Below are 21,844 nucleotides of genomic sequence, written 5' to 3' on the forward strand. Positions count from 1 at the left end.
ACAAGAGCTAACGATTACAGATGGGAAAGGAGAGTGGGATGCTGTTGATTTTACACATGGATCAAGTATTGTGCTTTTGATTTGGTTTTAGTGCTGTTTGCCTCAGTCAGGCTTGTAGAGCAAGAACTCTCAGTGGAGGCAGCAACATCTTGGCAGAACTTTGAAGAATAAATTTTGTAGAGAAGGGTCTAACATATTGCAGATAGCAGGAATTAGAGGTATCAGAAGCCAGTGGCATCTTCTTAAAGGCTGTTTGGACTCATCTATGGTAGAAGGGACACATGGCTTTGATCTTCTGTGCTGGTGGTATGGTGATGTCAGGCTTGGGACCTGCCTGAGTGTCAAAGGGGTTTTCAGATATGTTCCAAGTGCTTTCTTCCCTTTGTACATGAAAGGGTTTAGATTTTTTTTTTTGTATTTCCGATTATTTTGCTTTTGAGACAAGTGATTTTTAAATTTTTCAGATGTAAAATTCCTTTTGCTTCTTAACTCCATAATGGGCACTGAGTAAAGTTGATTTGATGAGATGCAGTATTCATCCTCAGCAGGCCTTTGAATGTCAAGCCTTGGAATGGGGACAGTGTGGTGCCATTTATTGGGACTCATGCGTTGTTCAAGCAGATAACGTGAGGAGTTCTCCAGAGAGCCTTGGTGTTATCTGCAGTGGTTCCTGCATTTCTGTAGTTAGTATGCAGGTTTAGCCCACATGACAGTAGATTTACAGTCATCATTTAATAGTTGGTTTTTGTTGGATTGGGAACATGTTCCCAGTTATAAAACTTTTAACTTACTGTCATTTAATATTTAGTGCCAGTATTTTGTAAACATAGTCGCATTAGTTTTATTTCCTCACCAGTCTTAGAGTATGTTTAGTACTACGTTAACTCAGTTGATGGCATGAATGACTTCAGCTTCTAGTTTCAGCATCAGTGATAAATTATTGTTAGATTTTGTTTTTCCCTAGATTAAAATTGCTTTTTAACTTCTTACTTGTATTTGCTCTCTGCTTATAGTTTTACAATGAGCTGACTGAAATCCTGGTCAGGTTCCAGAACAAATGCAGTGACATAGTGTTTGCCCGGAAGACAGAGAGAGACGAGCTCTTGAAGTGAGTTTATTTTGTGCATCAGATTGTACTTACAGTGACTTTCTTGTGTTTGGGATGAACTGGGTGGTGCTGGTGCAGCAATTGCCTTCTTCTCTTCTGAGTATTTCACAGAGCCATAGGGCATCTTGCTCAGGGATGAAAGAATGAAGAAGAGCAGAAACCCCGAGTGTGGGAGTAGAGCTGGGTATAGATGTGGAAAGGCTCAGGAGTATTAGTCTAGGGAAGACAGGTGAACACTTGAGAAAACAACAGTCCTTTCTTTCTGCAGGAGCCATTGAGAAAGCGGGGCCTGTATGTCAGAGGGCTGACATGGCAGCTGTATGTCAGAGGACTGACAGAGGACTGACATAGCAGGCAACCCAGAGAAGTTGCCCCATATTCACACAAAGACGCTGTGCTTGCGTGAATAAGCCAACAGAATTTAGAACTTTGACTGACACCTTAGGGGAGATATCCATACCTGGCACTAGACTTTTTATTTGTCTTTTGTGCAGGGTAACCCTAATTAAGCATGTAAATAAATGTATATGCACACATATATGTACAGACATATACACATACATGTATATGCACTCATATATGGATATATGTCTATATATATTTAGGAAACGTATGAAATTGACTGTTTCTGGATGGCTCTTTGGATCACCCATGAATATGTTAATTACTGGAGTACGTTAAAGGAAAAGTCTGTGCTGAGGCTTTATCGTATATGTATATACTTTAGATCTTTCAAAGTCTGACCTTTAGAGTATTAATATTGACTAAAAGCTCTACATGTGTTAGCAGTATTTACTTACATTAAGTACCTACATCCTTTTCTTTTATAGTGTGTCTAATTTATCTTTCATCTGGGCCCATTTGTGAGAGTGAAGATGTGGGTGGTGGGTGAGAGGGTGGCTGTGATAAGGGTGACTAATGGCCACTTCAGGACTAGTGGTCCTACTGCAGATATTGAGTGTGCCCTGGGAGGCTGATGACCATCGTGTCAATGGAGTGTGTGGACCTCTGTGAGATATGACACTAGTGACAGACCCTAATGACAGATGACCCTACTGACAGATGATCCTAGTGACAGAGGACCCTAGTGAGAATGACCCTAAGGACAGAGACCCTAGTGATAGATGGTATCAGATGATCCTAGTGACAGATGATCCTGTCATGACAGATGACATGAGTGACAGATTACCTCAATGACAGATGACCCTGGTGACAGATGACCTTAATGACATATGACCCAAGTGGCAGGTGACCCTAGTGACATTGTTATATTATCTTTTAACATAAAATAGTTCAGTGCCATAATCTTTAAATAACAGGTCGAAAATTGTTCTACAAATTAACACAATGATTTGCATAATTAGTGCTCATCTTTGTTTTATTCTGTTGTTTGTTTGAGACAGGCTTTCCTCTAGATAGCCAGGCTGGCCCCAAACTTGCAGTTTTTCTGTGTCTGCATCCCTGGTGCTTGGATTTATTTTGTGTGGACACTGATGTCATACCCTGATTGAAATGTTAGCCATGTGACTGAATGAGTCGTAGGTCTCTGACAGTTGAGCTACTAGCTCTTTGTTTTGTAATTGACTCTTAGATAGGAAGCAGACTATTTGAGTTGTAACTAAGATGTCTGAGAAAAATCAATCCACCCTCTGTTAGGTTTTAAAAATAGAGTTAGGAGTCATTTTTTGCTTCATATGTGAAGAAAAAAACCAAAAAAGTGACATTTTAGATTTTTTTTTTCACGGTGTCAGTCTAACACCTTGTCTTTCACAAGGGATCTGCAGCAGAGCATCGCCAGAGAGCCCAGCGCTCCATCCATCCCTCCCCCGGCCTATCAGTCCTCCCCGGCAGGGGGACATGCAACAGCTCCTCCAACTCCAGCTCCAAGAACCATGCCGGTGAGTAGGCCAGGTCCTCTGCTGTGTTCCTGCAGCTGGCCAGCTTTGAAGGCTGAGGTGCAGGGAACTCGTGGTCCCCACCTGTAGCCAGGGTCCAATCTTTGAATGCCTTCAGTGTGTAAACACAGCGATACTCAGGAATTCTCACCCCCCAAAATGTTTAGGCTGAGTGAAACAACACCTTTAGAATGTACTTTCCCCTTGCAAATGGAGAAAGATGGTCAACCATGTCCTCAGAAACAGCTGAACAAACCTAGAGCATGAGATGCAGATTTTGAGACACCTGTTTTCTAAAATACATAGAAGGTGGGAGGGAGTTGTAGATGAGAATGAACAATTCATTATGGTCTTTGTGGCACACAAACCTTGATTTGAATTTGGATCACAGAATGAGCCAGTAACGCGCCTGACTGTTAGAGGCAGCATGTGACTTGGTGTCAGCACCAGGAGGAGCGATGGCCTCTGCTCAGCCACATTCTAGAGTAGTAAGCTAATATTTAAGAGTGGCAGTTGAAGGAGTATTTGGTTGCATATTCAGCCTGCTGCCTTAAGTTCAGCTCCCAGCAGTTTGTGACACATACTGCGTGAATCACTGCTTGCTTTCTCTTCCAGCCTGCTAAGCCCCAGCCTCCAGCCCGGCCCCCACCTCCTGTGCTTCCGGCAAACCGAGTTCCTCCCACTGCTGCTGCCTCCACAGGGGTGGGCACTGCCTCACCAGCGCCACAGCAGACCCCTGGCTCTGCCGCCCCTCCGCAGGCTCAGGGACCACCATATCCTACCTATCCAGGATATCCCGGGTAAGGCAGTGACACTCTGTGTCACCAAGAATTGACTAAGTTCTAGCTGTAATTAGTCTTTAAAGATAGGTTCGTCCCTTCTCTGAACACTAACCATGTTGTTAGCTTGCCCAGAAATTAAAAATCCTGTTATAATTACTTATTTGAGTAGCTCAAGAGCTACTCCTACGTGTCTAGGATTTTTATTTTTATTTTTTTAACATGCATTTCTATAAACACATCTTTTTTGGTATGAAATTTACTAAGTATATGTCCCCTGGCTGTCCTTATTTATGTGAAGCAAAGATAATAAAGTGTTGTTTATATACTTGTATGTGGAGATATCAGTATCTAATAAACTGAATAGAAATTTAGACAGTTATGAGATGTGTTTGAAGGTTAGCCTTCTTCGTAGAAATCCATTTATTTATTCATTTGTTCATTTGTTCTGGGAACTGGACCCTGGTTCTTGGGAAGAGCAACCAGTGCTCTTAACCAGTGAGCCATCTCTCTAGTCCTGAACAGGAACATATCTAGGGAACTAGACTTCCTCATTAAAGTGAACAGTTAGTAGTTGGATTCAACTTATTTTCTGGGTAGTATTAAAACTGTTATGTTCTTTGACTCAGTTAATAGTAGGAATGCTTTTTCTCTATGTATCTTGATACAAGCCCTTTGCATCACTCCTCTTTCCTAGAAGAAGGAAAATAGAGGAAAATGGTTTTTGTAGAAAAACTGACTTTGGAGTAGTGACTTTATGATTCGCTCTGTGGGGTTTGATGTACCAACTCAGTGTTTTGTTTTCTTCTCACCATCAGGTATTGCCAAATGCCCATGCCCATGGGCTACAACCCGTACGCATATGGCCAGTACAACATGCCGTACCCACCAGTGTATCATCAGAGCCCTGGACAGGCTCCCTACCCAGGACCCCAGCAGCCCGCCTATCCCTTCCCTCAGCCCCCGCAGCAGCCTTACTACCCACAGCAGTAATGCTGCCACATGCTGGTTGGTTCCGACCCCAGGGACAGGGCAGCAGCTGCCGTCAGTGCTGTAAGCCGTGCTCTGGCCACTCGAGCAGCCTTGCTCTACTGGTTACGTGGATGATCTCTCTGTGGCTGAAAGCTGAAGGCGGGGCCCACCTCCACATTTGATCGCACTCGTGAGAGTCGGCTGCTGTTGCAGTATAAATACTAGGTATAATAGCATTTGAAAAAAATTACAGTTTATAAAACATTGAAAATGAGAAATTAAACCTGCAAGTGAAACATTTGAAATTAGCATACTTTATACAATGCGGTTGGGACAAAGATGGCTTAAGTACTGATATTTAAGGAAAAGTTTCTTTCTCTTTTGGTTTATTGATTTAGTTTAATTTCTATTATGATATTTTGCATAATCAAGGCATTGTAAATCTTATAATTTAAAAATAAATTACTTAAGAACAGTTGTCATTGTTATGTTTTGTCATTGATTCTCATTGCTGTCTTAATTCCTTTCTGGTATTAGCCTCTTATTTTGTATATTCACAGGTTAAATGTATTGTGTTGAAATGCGTGAGCATGCAAGGTAACAGTCAGGTTCAAGGTTGTTGTACGAAAGCCCAAAGCATAGCAGGCGCCACAGTTTATCTTTCATATGCTAACTAGTAAGCACACTCTGACATTTACGTTCAAAAGTCCTCTAATGTGGAAGAGACACAATTGTTACCAAAGATTCTTCAAATAAATATAAAATTTAAAAAGTATATATTTAATGTTTTATTGTTAGATTTTCCAAGAAAATGATGCAAATTCTGGTAATAGTTTATTTCCTCCACCCATAATCTAGTTAAAATGAGTAGCTGCCATAGAGTGTCGTCTGATATGCTAGAATCATGGAGAAAATTTCCTGTGCCTTTTTAGTCTTTGGTTCCATCCATTCTTCTCCTGTAATGTTCAGTTAGTGCACAGTGTGTTTGAACAGATCTTAACCCTTCTTCTAAATTTTCTTAGTATTTTTACATTTTTTTGTGGCTCCTGAAAGCTGAGGTTATTTTGTAATCCAGGGAGCTACAGGACAATTGCTGAGTCTGGAATATGTCAGTTGCTGTCCAGGCCTCAGTGACAATGAGGACACGCCTTCTGGACCAGGAAGCTGTGCACATGGACATTGTCCCGGGTCTCGGTGGGCTTTGTCTGTGTGAGGTTCTTTTCCGGTATGTTAGCTGTATGAATGGGTTTCTAATCTATGTTTGTTTTCTTAGTTTAATGTTGATTTTTTTTCTTGCATTATCATCTCATTTAAATGATACTGTCACTCAGTCCACTGTTGCTTTCATTGAGAATTTAGGCTGATATTTTAAATGTAAGACTGAAGATACGATTGTAAAAGGGAGTAAATCGGTTTAAGTATATGTGTATTTCAAAGCAACTTATTTTGTTGTTGTATGCAGAAAACACAAAGATGTGCTAATTCAGTATAAATGACTGATTGCCTGGAATATGGACATTGGCTTAAAATCTGATAGCTAAACCTTGGCAAAACTAACAAACATATCATTGCTTAGCTTCAGTCCTCTGGGTCACTCAGTGTATGCGATGGGTTTATTTGAGTCCTCTGTAAATGCCGTTTAAGTTCTATATTCTTCCCGCTTGAGTATCTTATGCTGACATAAGACATCCCCTGAGTTAGGGACTTCCCAGTCTGCTAGTCTACTCCTTATAAAACAACCACCAAAAGAAAAGAAAAAAGAAAATAAATGGCCTGAATATTCTCTTGGGGGAAGGGGATTGGAGGTCTAAAGGAAAGGGTAAATGTATCAGAGAGGCAAAGGGAGGAGGGGTAAGGCCAGCAGCCATCCCTCACTGCACTGGGCCGTTCCTGCAGGGTCACAGAGGACGTCAGAGTGAGAGGGCTGCCCCTCCCAGGGTCCTCCCAGCTCAGCTCCTTAGGGAGGCCTCCCTCCTGCTGTCTCATGCTGTAAGTTGCTCAGGATGCTCCTCTGGTCTCTGGATCGGCGCCGTTGACCTGCAGTGCTGGTTTGCCTTCCTAAGCTTGTCTAGTTTGACAGGGACTGGTGGAAAACCTCTTCACGTGCCTATTGTCCTTCCTAGAAAACTAGGTGGTGGCCCTCGCCAGCATGGGTTTGCCAGCACACTCTAACCCTGTGCTCGGTTTGCTGTGCTCTTCAGAACGCACTGCAGAAGTTACTGTGCATGGCGCTGTTCACTTGGCGGTAGAGGGTTCCACTCTGGCTCAAGCATGTTATCCCGTGTCTATAATTAGACTTTCTGTTACCTTCTTAAATGAAGGCAGCCGCCCCCAGGCCATTTATGTTGGCTTCCTAAGTCTGTTATGAAATGGATTATCTGCCAACTGCTGGAGTCAGAAGTGGGAAAAGCCACCCGACTGGGCTGTTCTGTCCTCAGAGGTCCATGACTTGACCACTCAGTGTGGTGTCAGGCTCTCAACCAGGGAGCCATTTCTCTGTCCTTGGTCTCTTTCTTAGTTGAGAACAGCAGTCACATGTCACTGCACAGCAACCAGTCTCTCTCTGAGACACCCTAGTCCCCACTCCAGCACCCCTGTAATGATGGCCCTCACCCCCAGTGTAAGTGTGAATGTCACAGTTGTATTCCCACCTTTGTCCCAGCCAGCTAGCTACCTTTCTAGTCAAAACAAATTAATGTTTTTGTTTTCAGTTGAAATTTATAGTTTGCAAACATTCCTTTGTATACATTTCCTAATTGCATGAACAGGATAAAATAGTAAACAGGCCTCAGTTTGCTAGTGGGAATTTTTTAAGTCCCTGTGGCTTATCATTTCTAAGACTGACCATTGTTAGTTGATTCCTAGTATAGAACAGGGCACAAGCTGGACAAAACCTTTGCAAGAAGAGTTAAAATTGCTGGTTTAAATACAGACTTTAGAACTGAATGGAAGAGCAAAGAAGGAAAATTATATTTTTAACAAAAGAGAATATTCAGGCTTTATTTCTGGTATGAAGTTTATATTTTTAAGAAATATATATATCCTATATTATCACACCGGAGATTTTAGATTTCTTTCTGGTTATAAACATTGCTGGTAGTTGGATTATATTTTTTATTGTATTCATTTCTCTTAGGGGGAAAATTGTAAAGAAACAAAGATTCCAGATGAATGTATCCTAGAAATAAAAGTTGAAAGATTCTTACTTCTGTGGAGTATGAATTCTTATTTAAAGTGTTTCTTTTTCAGCTTCATAGTTTCCATGGTTGGCTTTACAAGTGGTGGGGTGGGAAGGAATGTATAGGATTGTAGAAGGAAGCCTGTTCGTTTTTAATAGCTGCTGTCTCATATTTTGATTGTTATGGGCGAACTGTGTTTTTCATTAATTAGCAATTTGGTCACAGCTCTTTCAGACATGGGTTTTCTTCTACAGACATTTTTTTTTTGTTCTAAATTTTGGAATAGGTCAATAAAGTTATTACAATATTCATTTAATTGGAGAAGGGATAATGAAGTGTGTTCATCTTCCCTCCCCCTCTTTATTAGTGCATGTTAATTTTAATTGTGGCATTTCATACATGTACATCACGGGCTTTGGTCATGCCCTCCCGTTACCTCCTTTTGTGTTTCCTCCAGGAACAAGGCCCGAGAGTCTAGTAGTCACCCTTCTTTCTCCCGCTTGTATTTTTTGTTGTTGTTGTTTTGTTTTTTTAAATTAGGTTTTGCATATGAGAGAAAACATGAATATTTCTCTTACTTTGCTTGATGATGGTCTCCATGTTAGTTTCTCGTAGATGTTATTCTTTTTGGCAGAATAAAACGTGACCTGTTGATAAGCATCCATGCTGACTCCATGCTTTGAGAAAAACTCATTTTCCAAAGTCTGTTTACTATTTACTGTTTACTATTTATCCCACCAGCAATATGTAATAGTTCCCATTTCCCCCATCATTGTCAGTGTTGAGTATCTGTTTCCTGGGTGTTAGTCATTACTTTGAATTCATAATTCACCAAGGATGCTGGTCGTCCTCTCGTTATTAATATAGCGATGTTTCAGGAAACTATCCATTTTTAAAAAGATGATTTTGTGTTTTTGTGTGTGAATGTTTTGCCTACATGTACATATGTGCCCCGCATGTGTGCCCATTGTTCCTGGAGGCCAGAGGAAGGCCTCATATCTGGAGCTGGAGTTAAAGGCTCTGAGCCATGGTGTAGGCCCTGGGAATTGAACTCCAGTCCTGTGCAAGAGCAGCTGGTGCTCTTAACTGCGGAGCCACCTGTTTGTCCCTGGTCTTACTTTTTCTTTTTTAAACAGTAAGTTATTTTACTCTGAGTTTTAAGGATTCTGTGTATAATCTGGATATAGTTTATCAGATGTATTTTGCATCCCCCCCAATTTGGTAGCTTGCTTTATTCTTTTGTTAACCTTCTTCAAATTTCAAATATTTTATTTTAAAATGAGTATATTATAAGAGTACACAATATAGATAGCAAAGTTAAACATTTTTAAACTTTATTATAAAAAACCTTGGAAATAAAAACATCACCAAGCTTCATTATGGATCTTTGCCCTCTCCCCCATCATGCTTTTATCAAAAAGTCAAATCCAGAGTCACCGGATTTCCTCTTCCTGCACCCTAGGAGTTTATAGGCTAGTGTTTTACATTTAAATCATCACTGACAGTTGAAACAGTTTTTTGCCAAATGAAGAATTTCAGGCTGGGGTTGTCTCTTCAACATGAAATATCTCACTGCATTCTCTCCTTGCCTGAACAGTTGTGTAAAGAGTTCCAGTGACTTCGTGTTGAAGCGTGGGTAAAATGAGCTCACCTCTGACTTTGAAGATCTCCTGGGTTTTCTACAGTCTGAATACAATTTACTGAGGTGTAGGCCTTCACCTGAGTTCCTCATCTGTGTTCCTGTCTTTGCAGAACTTTCCAGTGTACTGCCCTGGCAGAGACAGGGTTTTGTGTAATTATTTTGCCCAGGCTGGCCTTGAACTCCCGATCCTCTTGCTCAGTGCTGACCCCCTTCTCCAGTGTTGGAACTTTACATGGCTGCACATGCTATTTCTTCTGCTCTTTTCTCTTTCTTGACCTGGTGCTCTCACTATGCCTGTGGTCTCAGCTACCTCACAGTCTGTAGATATTCTGTTCCAGTTCTTCATTCTTTTTTCTTTTTTCATTTCCACTTGGGAAATTTCTGATGTATTTTCAAGGTTGCCAAGTTTGTTTAGGGTACATCCCACCCCCAGTCTGTGTTCAGTCTACTTGTGTGTGTGTGTGTGTGTGTGTGTGTGTGTGTGTGTTTCCTTTGGGTGGTGCTAGGAATTGAACCCTGGGTCTCAGTATTCCACCACTGAGCTGTGTTTCTCAGCCCAGGTTTCTGTCTTCTGGAGAGTCCAACCAAGGTCTCTCCGTCTCTCTTACGTGGCTCTTGGTTTCCAGCCTTTCCTTTTGTATTCGCAGGATTCCAATCTGTGTACATCCTGTGTACGTTCTTGCACAACGTCCATTTTTTTCCTACCAGAACTCTCAGCATCGTAATTACTTATTTAAAGTTTGTGGTGATGGCGTTCCCTAATGCTTGCCCGTATGGGTGTGTGTGTGTGTGTGTGTGTGTGTGTGTGTGTGTGTGTGTGTGTAGGGGGCTAGGACTGAGCAGCACGAAGCTTTACTCTTAGGTCAGCCCACACCAGGCCTTCAGCAGTTTATTCGTGATTTGTTTCCCTTCTTGACCCCGCCTCCCGGGGCATAGGCTCACAGTAAGCGGATCTGTACACCCTTCGTGCACTTCTACGACTGTTGCCCGGGGACCTCCGTTCTCTGATGGAGCTACAAAGAGTTGTTGGCTTTCAGTTTGCCTCTCCTGTTCCTTGTAAGAATGAAGCGACCTGTTGCTGGAGAGACAGCTCAGTGGTTAAGAGCGCGTACTCCTCTTGCAGAGACGGGGGTTCAGTTCCTGACACCCACAGGATGGCTCTTCAAGGCTGGCTGTACCTCCGGTTCCAGCGGAATCTGCTGCCCTCTGCTGGCCTTTGTGGGAACTGTACACATGTAATACACTTGCATATACACGGGGAAAAAGCTTACACATAAAAATAAAAAAACAAAAGGAGTGACAAACTTTTAAGCTCTTTACATTTCAGCGTGGAGCTTAAAAGTCTAGACACATTTTTTTTCTTTTCCTAGAATGTGATTTTATATGTTTTTGGTGTGTCAGTGTGGCTTATGTAGGTGAATGTGTGTCTCAGTCAGGGTCACCAGTGCTGTGATGTAACACCATGACCAAAGCAACTTGGGGAGAGGGTTTATCTGGCTTATGCTTCTCTACATTACTGTCCATCACTGAAGGAAGTCAGGACAGGAACTCAAGCAGGGCAGGAACCTGGAGGCTGGAGCTGATGCAGAGGCTGTGGAAGGGTGCGGCTCGCTGGCTCGCCCCACACAGCTTGCTCAGCCTGCTTTCTAATAGAACCCAGGACCACCAGCCCAGGGATGGCACCACCACAATGGGCTGGGCCCTGGGCCCTCCCATCAATCTCTAATGCCCCACCGGTCTGCCTACAGCATGATCTTATGGAGGCTTTTTCTCAGTTGAGGCTCTCTTCTCTCAGATAGATGATTATAGCTTGTGTCAAGTTGACACAAAACTAGCCAGCACGATGGTAGTCGAGTACATTTGCCTTGTGCTTTTGTGCAGGTCAGAGGTCAATGCTGGGCATTTCTCTCCTTGTTCTCCATTTTATTATTTTTTAAAATTTATTTTTGTTTTATGTGCACGGGTGTCATATCTATATGTAAGTCTGTGCACCAAGTGCCTCCAGTACCCAAGAAGGCTAGAAGACCATGTCAGATTTCCTGGGACTGGACTTACAGATGGCTGTGGCCCCCACATGTGAGCACATGTGCCACGGCTCGCATCCGGAGACCACGGGACACCAGTCTGTTGGGTGTGGAATAGGAAAGGCAGTTCCACAGCTAACCACACGGTGGGGGCATCCCACAAGTCATGTTTTAAGTCACTGCGGCAGGGATTTTATTCTTGCCTCTTGGCTCTTGTGCTGAAATTGGTTCAAGTTTTCCTCAGAGGTCACAGTGTGGTCGGAGCCCCGTGAGGAGGCTCCGTGGCGGCTCCCACCGGGGGCTGAAGAGTCATTGTCTTGTGAATCCAGGAAGGAGAGATGAAAGAGTGAATTCCCCAGGGTTGGTGAGAACAGGAGAGTTAGTGCTCACGGCCTGTGTCTGCCCACCCCTGGCCCCGCCTCTTCGCCCATCTCAAACCTTGCAGAACAGAGAAGGTACTTCTTTTGCTGTTTTGCTATGGATAGGACCAATCAAGATAGGCACACAGCTGTAGGTTTTTTGTTTATTCAGCATTTGTGAGGTGTGTGTGTGTGTGTGTGTTGTGGGCCAGGCGAGTCTGAAGGAAAGTTTGGAGAACATTTGAAGTGGCCAGAGGCTGTGACCCTGTGCTGAAGACCTGAGGGCCCAGCCAGGCCTGCTGCTTGGTTTTACTGCTTGCCCCTAGGGCTGATTTTAATGGGAACAATTTCACATGCTCCCTTGTCCTTTGGCCACATCAGCACTTAGGTCACTGTCTTTATTGCAGGGCACAGAGGAGAGGTCTCAAAGCATCTAATTGCAAAGGGCAGCAGCCACTTTTACAAGTCAGCACCATTTGTTCAGGAGAACAGTTCTGCAAACCCTGCTCGGCCGGAAGTAGGTCAGGCTGGAAGAAAGCAGTCTGGTGTGTCAGTGTGTAAGGTGCCTGTTCAGAGGGTTCTGAAATGAACGTTTCCTCAGCCTCCTGGTTCCCTGACCCGTAAGACCTTTTGGGTGTCCTTTTCTCACCCCGGTATCAGTTATGAGCCATGTTTCAGTCAGTCAGTCAGTCAGTCAGTCAGTCACTCACTCACTCACTCACTCACTCACTCACTCATTCACTCACTCTGCCTCTCAGTCAGTCAGTCAGTCACTCATTCTCTCATTCACTCTGCCTCTCAGTCAGTCAGTCAGTCACTCACTCACTCATTCACTCTGCCTCTCAGTCAGTCAGTCAGTCAGTCACTCACTCACTCACTCACTCACTCACTCACTCACTCTGCCTCTCAGTCAGTCAGTCAGTCAGTCAGTCAGTCACTCACTCACTCACTCATTCACTCTGCCTCTCAGTCAGTCAGTCAGTCACTCACTCACTCACTCACTCACTCTGCCTCTCAGTCAGTCAGTCAGTCAGTCAGTCAGTCAGTCACTCACTCACTGGCTCACGAAGCTATTGCAGGCTGGCCTTCCCAGACTCCACCCTAGCTGCTGGGGCCCCAGGAGAGGACCTCTCAGAATGTTTGGTATGTGCAGGGACATGTGAGTCCTCAGAGACATGTCTACTTACCGTCTTCTCTGAGCTTCAGCTTTCTCACATATAAAACAGGAGTACGTCTGTTCCTGACGAATCACTTCACGAGGTGCCAGGAAGCGTGCAGAGAACACACTATACACAGCGCACACAGTCAGCATGGGGCCTGGCTGTGGGAGACAGCTTTGCCCTTCCAGCAGGAGCCAAGAGTGTGAGCTGCTACTGTGCCTTGCTTCACTTGGTGGCACTGGCATCCTAAACCCAGGGAACCTAAGGTGCCCAAGACTTAGTTTGTGAGCTGACAGTGGGCCCTTGAGCTGCCGGGCCCATGCTGAGTCCCTGTCGGACAGTTACTCACAGCAAGCTTTAAGCTAGCCGCTTAGGGTCTCTGTGTTTCAGTGTCCAGCCTGTAAGATGACAGCGGCTTTCTGAACACAGCAGTTATGAGTCCGTGTGACACGTTCCCAATAGGCCCTGGTGGACTGCAGCCACTCAGCGTTGCGCCGTGGTCATGGCTGCTGTTTGTCTCAGCCAACTTGTTAAAGGTTCTCTGATGATAAATTTGAAGGACAGCATAGAGCAGGGATCTCGTGTCTCTGGGTGCCGTTTCTTCAACCTGGTAGAGGAATGGAGTGAGGACTGGGTGGGCAGAAGTGCAGTGGTGGGTAGGGGTGGGATTATGATGAGAGGGCTGTGGTGAGGATGAAGGTGGAGACAGCAGGAGGAAGATGGAGGAGTCATTGGTGCCACTGCGGGGGCGGGGGGCGGATGAAGCATACTGAAAGATGAGAGGCTGGGGAGGGTGGGATAACTCCAGGGTTGGGATCGCTTCACTTGAAGGCTCAGAGGGCTCAGTCTGCGGGTGTTTGGCTTTGTAACGCCGGGCCACTGGCGAGGCAGCGCTTCTGAGGCTGTTCCCTTAGCTCGCATTCCCCAGAGCCTCCCTAAACAGCAGAACCAGATAAGGACCAGACACTTAACACTGGAGTGTCTTTGGGGGACACGGTTTAAGTCATGGTGATGGAGGTGGTGGTTGGCGGGACGGCGGCGGGGTGTTGGTGGAGGGGGGGGTGAGGAGGCCTGGTGTGTGGAGGAATGAGAATGGGGCAGTCTTGCTGGAGCTGTGAGAGGTGGCGGGGTGGACACTGGCAGCATGGCGAGGTAAGATGACCCTTCTCTCTGCCCTGGGGAGGCCATCCTGACCGCGACCAGCTGCACAGGTCACCTTCAGGAACTGATGTGACCCAGTCCCTCAGGATCCCAACTATCTTCTTGGAGGTCCTGGTGTGCTGGCTGCTAAACCGGTCTCTGATCATTGCCTAATAGCTTGTCTCATTCATTTATGAGCGGTTTATTAAAGTTAACTGTTAGATTAATAATTGTTTTCAATTTTCTGTTTTCTTGTGTGTATACGTGTTAGCCAGTGGGTGTGTGTGCGTGTGTGTGCATGTGTGTTCGTGTACAGGTGGCCGTATGTGGAGGCACAAAGTTGATGTCAAGACTTCATCTCTCTCCTTCCTCACTGAGGCAGGGTCTCTCAGTCAAACCCAGAGCTCACTGAGAGGACTAGTCTCAGCAGCCAGCTTGCTCTGGGAATCCCGTGTCTGCCTTCCAGGGTGGACTTCCAGGCAGATTGCCACACTCTTCCCCGCATTTATGTGGGTTTTGGGGGGATCCAAACACCAGTGTTCATGCTTGTGTGGAAAGTGCTTTAGCCACTGAGTCATCTCTGTATCCCCGATGCATTTATCAAAAAAACTGAAAATATTTATTTTACGTCTGTGGATATTTTGCCCGAGTCAAAGTGCATGCATTCCCAGTACCCGGGGAAGGTGCTAGATCTCCTGGAACTGGAATTATGGACAGCTGTGAGCAGCCATATGGGTGTTGGGAAACAAACCCCGGTCCTTCGCAACAGCAAGGGCTCCTAAGGCTGGGCCGGCTCGTCCGCCCACACACCTCATTTTACAGTTTCATCTTCCACTCTATTTTTTTGCCTTCTGAGAAGCCGCAGGCATTTTGAAGATATCGTTCAAATATTTCTTACGACACGCCTTTGATGTGGGGTCAGGTAAAGAACCTCACTTCACAGGTGACAAAATTGAGGTTCATCTCCAGGTCTCATGTTTCTTAAACCATTGTGAAATGGCTTCTGGTTTACAGTCCTTTCTGGGGCTGGCGGGATTAATTTTTGTTGGAGAAAAAGACTGTTTTGTTACATTCCCCTCTCCCTCTGCTATGAAAAGAGTGATGCCAAGAACAGCTGTTTCTTTCTCTCTTCAGGGAGCCAGGCTGAGCAGCTTTGGCCTGTTGCAATGGGTGACCTGGTTTCCTTGCTGACAAGGATGGTACTGAGGTGCAGGCTGACCCACAGAACAGTGGGGACCTAGAGGGGGGGCATGCAGTTTTTCTATGCATCTTTTAAGTGTGAATGCTGTTTGTATTGCCCTTGCCAGCTCAGGAACCATTTTGGAGGGAGAAAAGAAAGATAAAGAGAGAGAGAGAGAGAGAGAGAGAGAGAGAGAGGAACCATAAACATTTTTGTTATTTTTCATCACTTTTTTTCTTCATAGTTGGTAAAGCTGAGAAGAAAAAAAAAAAAAAAAGATCACATTTTCCTTGGTGAGAAAAGCTGCAGTTTCTTCCCGAATGCCTTTGAAGAGAGGGGCTCAGCACAGTTCCTGTCCTTGAAGATGGCGCATTGTTGGAGGTGAGCTCTGAACAGCACTGAGCCTAGGTAGCCTTCCAAGAGCCATTCATCTAGGCAAGCAGCATCCTCAAACGCCAATTGTGCATGTTAAACAGAAGCCATAGGCTCCCAGCAGCCTCCCCCGGCCTGTTTGCAGTTGTTTTACGGAGGTGTTTAGGCCTTAGGACTCTTCCTTTCTTCCCCGTGAAGAACGGGCTTGCTGTTGCCCACTCGTTAACTTGTGTTCCCATCAAGGGCCTGAGGTTGCAGTCCTCTGCTCGCAATAAACAGGCAAGTGCCGGCAAGTGCCATCAGGGGAGATGCTGGAGCTTCAGAGGTGGTCTCAGAAGTTGAACAGTGTCATGGCAACTTCGCAAATTTAAAAACAGCACATGAGGCAGAAATGAAAAAAACAAAACAAAACAACACAACAACAAAAAACCCCAAAAAAACCAGAGAGGAAGCCATGCAAAGTGCTGAGTAAGAGCAACTTCCTCCCCTTCCTGTCCTGGGGGCTCCGCATGGGATGCTGGGAAGGAGGGGAAATTACAGAGCAGGCAGTGGTGCTTGGCTGATATCCTCAGCGGCCTGACTGGAGCCTTTGCCTTGTGATGTCTCAATGGACTCCTGGTGTGGCCTGCTCTGTGCCTGTCTGGGTTAGGTGCGGGAACTCCAGCTGTTGGGAAGAAATAGCCCTGGCACCAGGGAAGGGAGCCTCGTGGGGAGAGGGGAGTTGCACATCCGCTCAAGTGTCGGGCACTGCAGGGTGCCACAGTGAGGGCGCGTGGTCCTGAGGAGGAACAGAGGATGCTGTGTGCCAGCTGCTGCTTCGAGAGGTGGGACAGGAACAGAGGTCAACAGCTCACCCACAGCCACCAGGCCTGGGCTGGAGTCTGGGTTAGGCCCCTAGCCTCTGAAAGGGTTAGACTAACTTTGTAACCTATATGTCTTCTAAAGCCTATAGTTTTGAGTTTTAGGTCCAGGTTAAGCTAAAGTCTCTTAGTACCTTTCCAGAGAACAGAGGAATGTGACCCTATCCGTGAGGACAGATATAAAAAAGGGCAAGCAAGCAATGACCTTCACTCAGCAAAAGAAGGACCAGACCCTTGTCCTTGAGATAGCGTTTCTTAGCAATGAACCTAGACTTCTTCTGAGTAGCTTTTGACCTCCAGCCAAGAGCCCGCAGCCCTAATCTTCAAGGATGAGCTAACCACCCCCACTTAAATTGCAGCTGCATCCACACTTGGCAGGACTGGCCAAGCTTGAGCACCTAAGACTAACCAATTATCTTACTTTATAGCTTCCTCATCCAATCCTAAATTGCCAAAACTGCAACTTCAAATCTCCCGCAATTTTTCTTTTAAAAACCTAAAGGTCTTTGTCTCCCGGTGCCACTCTTTGCTGACCAGCAGGGGTGACCCCGTTGTACAATGGTTAATAAACCTCTTGCTTTTGCAAGGAGTCTTGGTCTGAGGGAGTTTCTGGGAAGGGCGCGATTGAACTCCTGAGCTGTGAGACCCCAGGTCTTACACCTCCTCCTCCAAAGGAAAGCACAGTGTTTGAGGAAAGCCAGGCTGAGCTCACGAAATAATTTGGGCATGTGATTGCGGGTGGGGGCTGACCGCAATGGATTTGGGTTCTATCCTGGGTTAGTATATCACAAAGCGGAGCAAATTGGTGGGTTAGGTTATTCACACTCCTTAATTTAACCTGTAGGTCTGGTGCGAACCAGGAGCTTTCTGAGGCTCACCTTAGTCAAGGGAGAGGAAACCTGGCCCCTCCCCTGTCCTTCCCTCTCTCCTTTTATCCCTCCCTCCTTCTCTCCCTCCCTCCCTCTCTCTCCAGTTATGGAGTGGTTTTCTTTTTGTCTTGCTGGGCTTCTCAGTCGACACTGACCCTGCGACATAGCTGTGGACCTTGGGCACATCACTGTTTACAGGGAGCAGCCAGGTTGGCTACCGAATGAAACATCTCCCCTCCCGCTTTACCAAAATCTCTGGGATCTGGGCTTTGAAGGACAAGCAGGGGTTTTCTGGCCAGCTAGGTGGCGTTGAGTATTCCAGGAGGCGGTGGACACAGTTGGTCAGGACTGCAGAAGGGAGGGTGGGTGGGGTTGGGGGTTCGGGGCCAAGGTGTCAGGCAGGGCCATCGGTTCAAGCAAGGAGCCTTCGAGTCCTGAGCACTCCAAAGTGCTCAGAGCACCTGACTGACCAATGTTTACTGACTGGAATATTGGATACGGAACCACACCCCTCCTTGTGTATCCCACCTTTGAAGAGCCATGTGTGCCGGGGAGGCTGCCATCTTCCCTGGAGAGCCGATAGCCCCGGTAGTCACGGAAGCTGAAGGGATCCCTACCACACAGTGCATGATCCTGTCGCACCCTTCAGGCTGGGGCCCAGAGGCCACACGGCACGCTTCGAGGGCCTTCCCTCTCAGCACCTCCAGACCTTCCCTTGTGCGAATACCCATGCCACTTCTCTGGCTGTTTTCAGGCAGTCCATGTCTTTAATCCCAGCACTCAGGAAGCGGAGTAAAGTAGAGCTCTGTGAGTTGGAGGCTAGCCTGGTGTACATAGCCAGATCCAGGCGAGCCAGGACCGCAATGAGAGACCCTGTCTTAAAAAAAAAAAGTGACAGCAACTTCCACTTGAGGCTATATCTATCATATCAAGGATCCAAAAGGAACTCTCTTTTACCTCCTCAGTGTTGGAGACTGAACCCAAGGCCTCTGATTGCAGGGTAAGTGCTTTGCCACTAGGCTGTACCCCTAGCCACTGTACCCCTAGGTAGCGTTTGCCTCCACAGTATCACAGGAGTCCTGTATGTGGCTGGAGTCAGATCTTGACATCAGGCCAAAATAAGCCATCCGTGGACTAGAAGGTGATCTGACCACAACATGCAAACAGGGCATGTTCTGTCGGCAAAGTTATATCTCCAGCACCTGTGTAAGATTTTTTTTTTCTTGGTGTGTGTGTGTGTGTGTACATTCATAAGTATGTGTAAGCCAGTGGAGGTCAGACATCAACCTCACGTGTCTTCCATGCTTTCTCTCTACCATGTCTTTTGAGATAGGGTTTCTCACCGAATCTAGAGCTTACTGATTGGTTAGTCTGCCTGACCATCAAACTCTAGAGTCCCACCTTCCTCTGCCTCCCTAGCGCTAGGTTAGCAGGGGTGTTTGACCATGCCCCGCCGCCTTTCCACGGTAACGACTCATAACTCAGGTTCTCAAGACTTAGGACCAGCACTTTGCTGATTTCCCCCCCATTCCTTTTGTGTGTGTGTGTGTGTGTGTGTGTGTGTGTGTGTGTGTGTGTGGTGATGCCTTTGAGTCTCTTTCTGGCTTGTTTTCTCTGTTATTCAGCAGATGTAGCTGAGACATAGAAACTCCCCCCAGGGTCTGTGATACCAGAACTCTGAATTACTGGCCTAAAAGAGATTTCAGCCACTTGAGTGGGGGACAGGAAGCTGCTGCTGTGCCAGGCCCTGAGGGCATCAATACAGGACGGTGGCTGCCTGGAGAGATTCTGCTTGCCACTAAGTGACAGGAACGGTCACAGGTCCACCCTTCGCTTTAGCCTTCTGGGGTGTTTTCTGACACACAGGCCCTGCATGTCCTTCCTTCCTTGTGGGGCAGAGAGGGGCCATTTAGCATTTTGTCGTTGTTATAGGAAGGGATAGTAAGCTGGTGTGAGAACTCGCTTCTTGCCAGGTCATTGAGGACTGTGGATGCAGGCCATTCCGCAGAGCAGGCTCTGGGCCTGGGGACCTCGGCTTCTTCAGGGAAATCCTCTTATGTTGTCTAGGAAGGACATGGGCAGGGGAGGCCCCAGGGAAGAGGGTGGATGGCTTGAGTTGACGTGGATATCAGGGAAGTTTCCATTAAAAAAAAAAAAAGGCTTCGAACAGCCAACAGGATAGGCTCCTTGGCAGGCGGGTAAGAGCGTCTAAAATGAAACAACCACAGGGGTGCTAAAACAGCACTGGGTGTTGTGACAGAGCCACGCTGCCATACTGCGCTTGGCTAAAGAGTCAGGGAGTGTTCTGTTTTCTCTGCTTTGTCCCTTTGAATTCTCACAACAGACCCAAGAGGCAAGAAGCATTGCTGTCTCATTTCACAAAGACCCGAACTGTGGCCCGGGAATGCTGAGTGACCTAGCCCAGGTTTTCTGTTAAGCAGCCGCTGAGGCCCGGGATCACGTGTGCTAGGCTTTGAAGTGGGTAGGGATGTTGAGGACGCTGTTAGCAGAACCGTAGTCTGGTACTCCACAGTTCCTGCATGCCTACTCTGTGCTGAGCACAGGCTGAGGACCATCTTGGTTAATTCAAGTCTGTGATCTTTTGCCCCTACTTCAGGAATGAGAAAACCAGACGCTGCTTAGATAGAGGCTTGTGAGGTGCAGGCTGAGGGAGGCAGCATCAGGAGGAGTAGGAAGAAAGGGGGTCTCAGATCTAGAAGGGCCTAGCATGCCATGTGTAGGACCGTGAGGCCATCACTGAGCCGGCCTGGCTCACTGGATAACACCCCATTGCTGTCTGAGGGCTTCTGTATTACCCTCTTGGAGGTCAGACTCCTGGAGAGCCATACTTTTTCCTGTCGAGGGGACAGGTGCTGTGCCGTGTTCTTGTCTTGGTCCCTTTGGTGGCAGCTGCAGGGTGGTTCTGCTTACACTGTAGGCTGCTGCTGCTGCTGGCAAGGATGGGGAAGACCGATCTCCCTGCTCAGAGTCCCCTGGGGTTCATTGGGCCTGCAGAACGTTCTTTGTCCACTGACTTTTGTCTTTCCCTGGGCGTGTCTACTTTAGCTAATGCTCACCCTTCCCCTAGTCTGCAGATCTCAGAAACAGGTAGCACAGTTATGTTGATCAATGTCAGCTTAATTTGGATGTGGAATCAGTCCTCAGGTGTTTGGTTGGACTGCCCACAAACAGCCAGAATTATTATTATTATTATTATTTTTATTTTTACAAAGGTAGATTTCACCCTGTCTCTCCTCTCTTCAAATGTCTCCAGTGGAATTCCACAACTTTCAGAGATTTTGGAGCTGCCATCTGCGTTCCAGGCCCTTGGGATGGAGGCCGAGTGGCGTTTCCCCACTCAGGTACGGTGACCTTGAAGTCCTGGGCCTTGGGATGGCACTTAAAGTTGTCTGTCCACTGCTTTGGGGGCTACTTATGCTCAGGGCTGGCCACCCGCAAGAGGACGGTGAGAGGGCTCACTCTGTCCCCACACTGCACTGATGCGCTGAGGGAGGTGGACCTCGCATCCGAGAACGTCTCTGCCCTGGGCTTGGAGATGTGCCTGCTCATTTCCTTGCATCTGGGGGACCCCGAGCCGCGTTTTTCAGTCTCCTACTTCTACTGTTGCCCCCGTGAATCGGGGTCCCCTCTGTTTCTTTGCCCGTCGCCGAATGCCTCTGTGCGCTGGGGTGCAGACCCATGTCACATGTGGTCACTGCAAGGGTGGTGCCCTGGGCTGTTAGGATGGCTCCTCCCCTATAGGTCTAGAACCGCTGATGACGGCGGGACACCCTAAGGTGGTGCTTAGGATGACAAGGGAGAACCTGGCAATGAGAATAACCAGGCTTGAGGCTTACAGAAGGTTTATAATTTGCTCCATTAAGGAAGCCCCAGCCTGTGCTGCAGGGGTCCTTCGGTGTCCCGTGGAGCGCCCAGAAGGACCCAGAGTGGGGAGAGGAGGGAACACTACATGGGATTCAGAAACCCTGGCCTGCTGAAACAACTGTTACGTCATACGGTGGAACTGATCCGCAATATCATCTTTAAAACGTTTGATGAAGGCTGTCACGTAGCCCAGGCTGGTCTTGAACTTGCAACACAGTTGGCCATAACCTTGAATTTCTGACCTTCCTGCTCCGACCTCCTGAAGGCTTGAATTGCGGGTGTGCACTGCCACGTCCGGTTCTGTGGCGCAGGGGATTGACTGGACGCGTTAGCATGCGCTCTACCAACCAAGCCACGTGCCCAGCCCCTCCGCATCGTCACTTGGAGAATTCTGATCTCAAATATCTGAGCAGATCCTTC

The 21,844-nt window shown here is 46.7% G+C and overlaps 1 protein-coding gene across 2 annotated transcripts in view; it reads left to right on the forward strand.

The window, feature by feature from the left end:
• The window catches only part of Pdcd6ip (programmed cell death 6 interacting protein), a 48,483-nt gene extending 40,524 nt beyond the window's left edge, over positions 1-7,959 (forward strand). For both annotated transcript variants that reach the window (XM_021635773.2, XM_021635774.2), the window contains exons 15-18: positions 1,014-1,108; positions 2,883-3,006; positions 3,619-3,803; positions 4,601-7,959. In XM_021635773.2, coding sequence (XP_021491448.1) covers positions 1,014-1,108; positions 2,883-3,006; positions 3,619-3,803; positions 4,601-4,775 — 579 coding nt within the window. In that variant the 3' untranslated portion in view covers positions 4,776-7,959. The remainder of the gene's footprint in view (positions 1-1,013; positions 1,109-2,882; positions 3,007-3,618; positions 3,804-4,600) is intronic.
• Positions 7,960-21,844: the final 13,885 nt, after the last annotated feature.

This window comes from Meriones unguiculatus, chromosome 6 (assembly GCF_030254825.1).
Source record: "Meriones unguiculatus strain TT.TT164.6M chromosome 6, Bangor_MerUng_6.1, whole genome shotgun sequence".
In the NCBI taxonomy this organism is placed as follows: Eukaryota; Metazoa; Chordata; class Mammalia; order Rodentia; family Muridae; genus Meriones; species Meriones unguiculatus.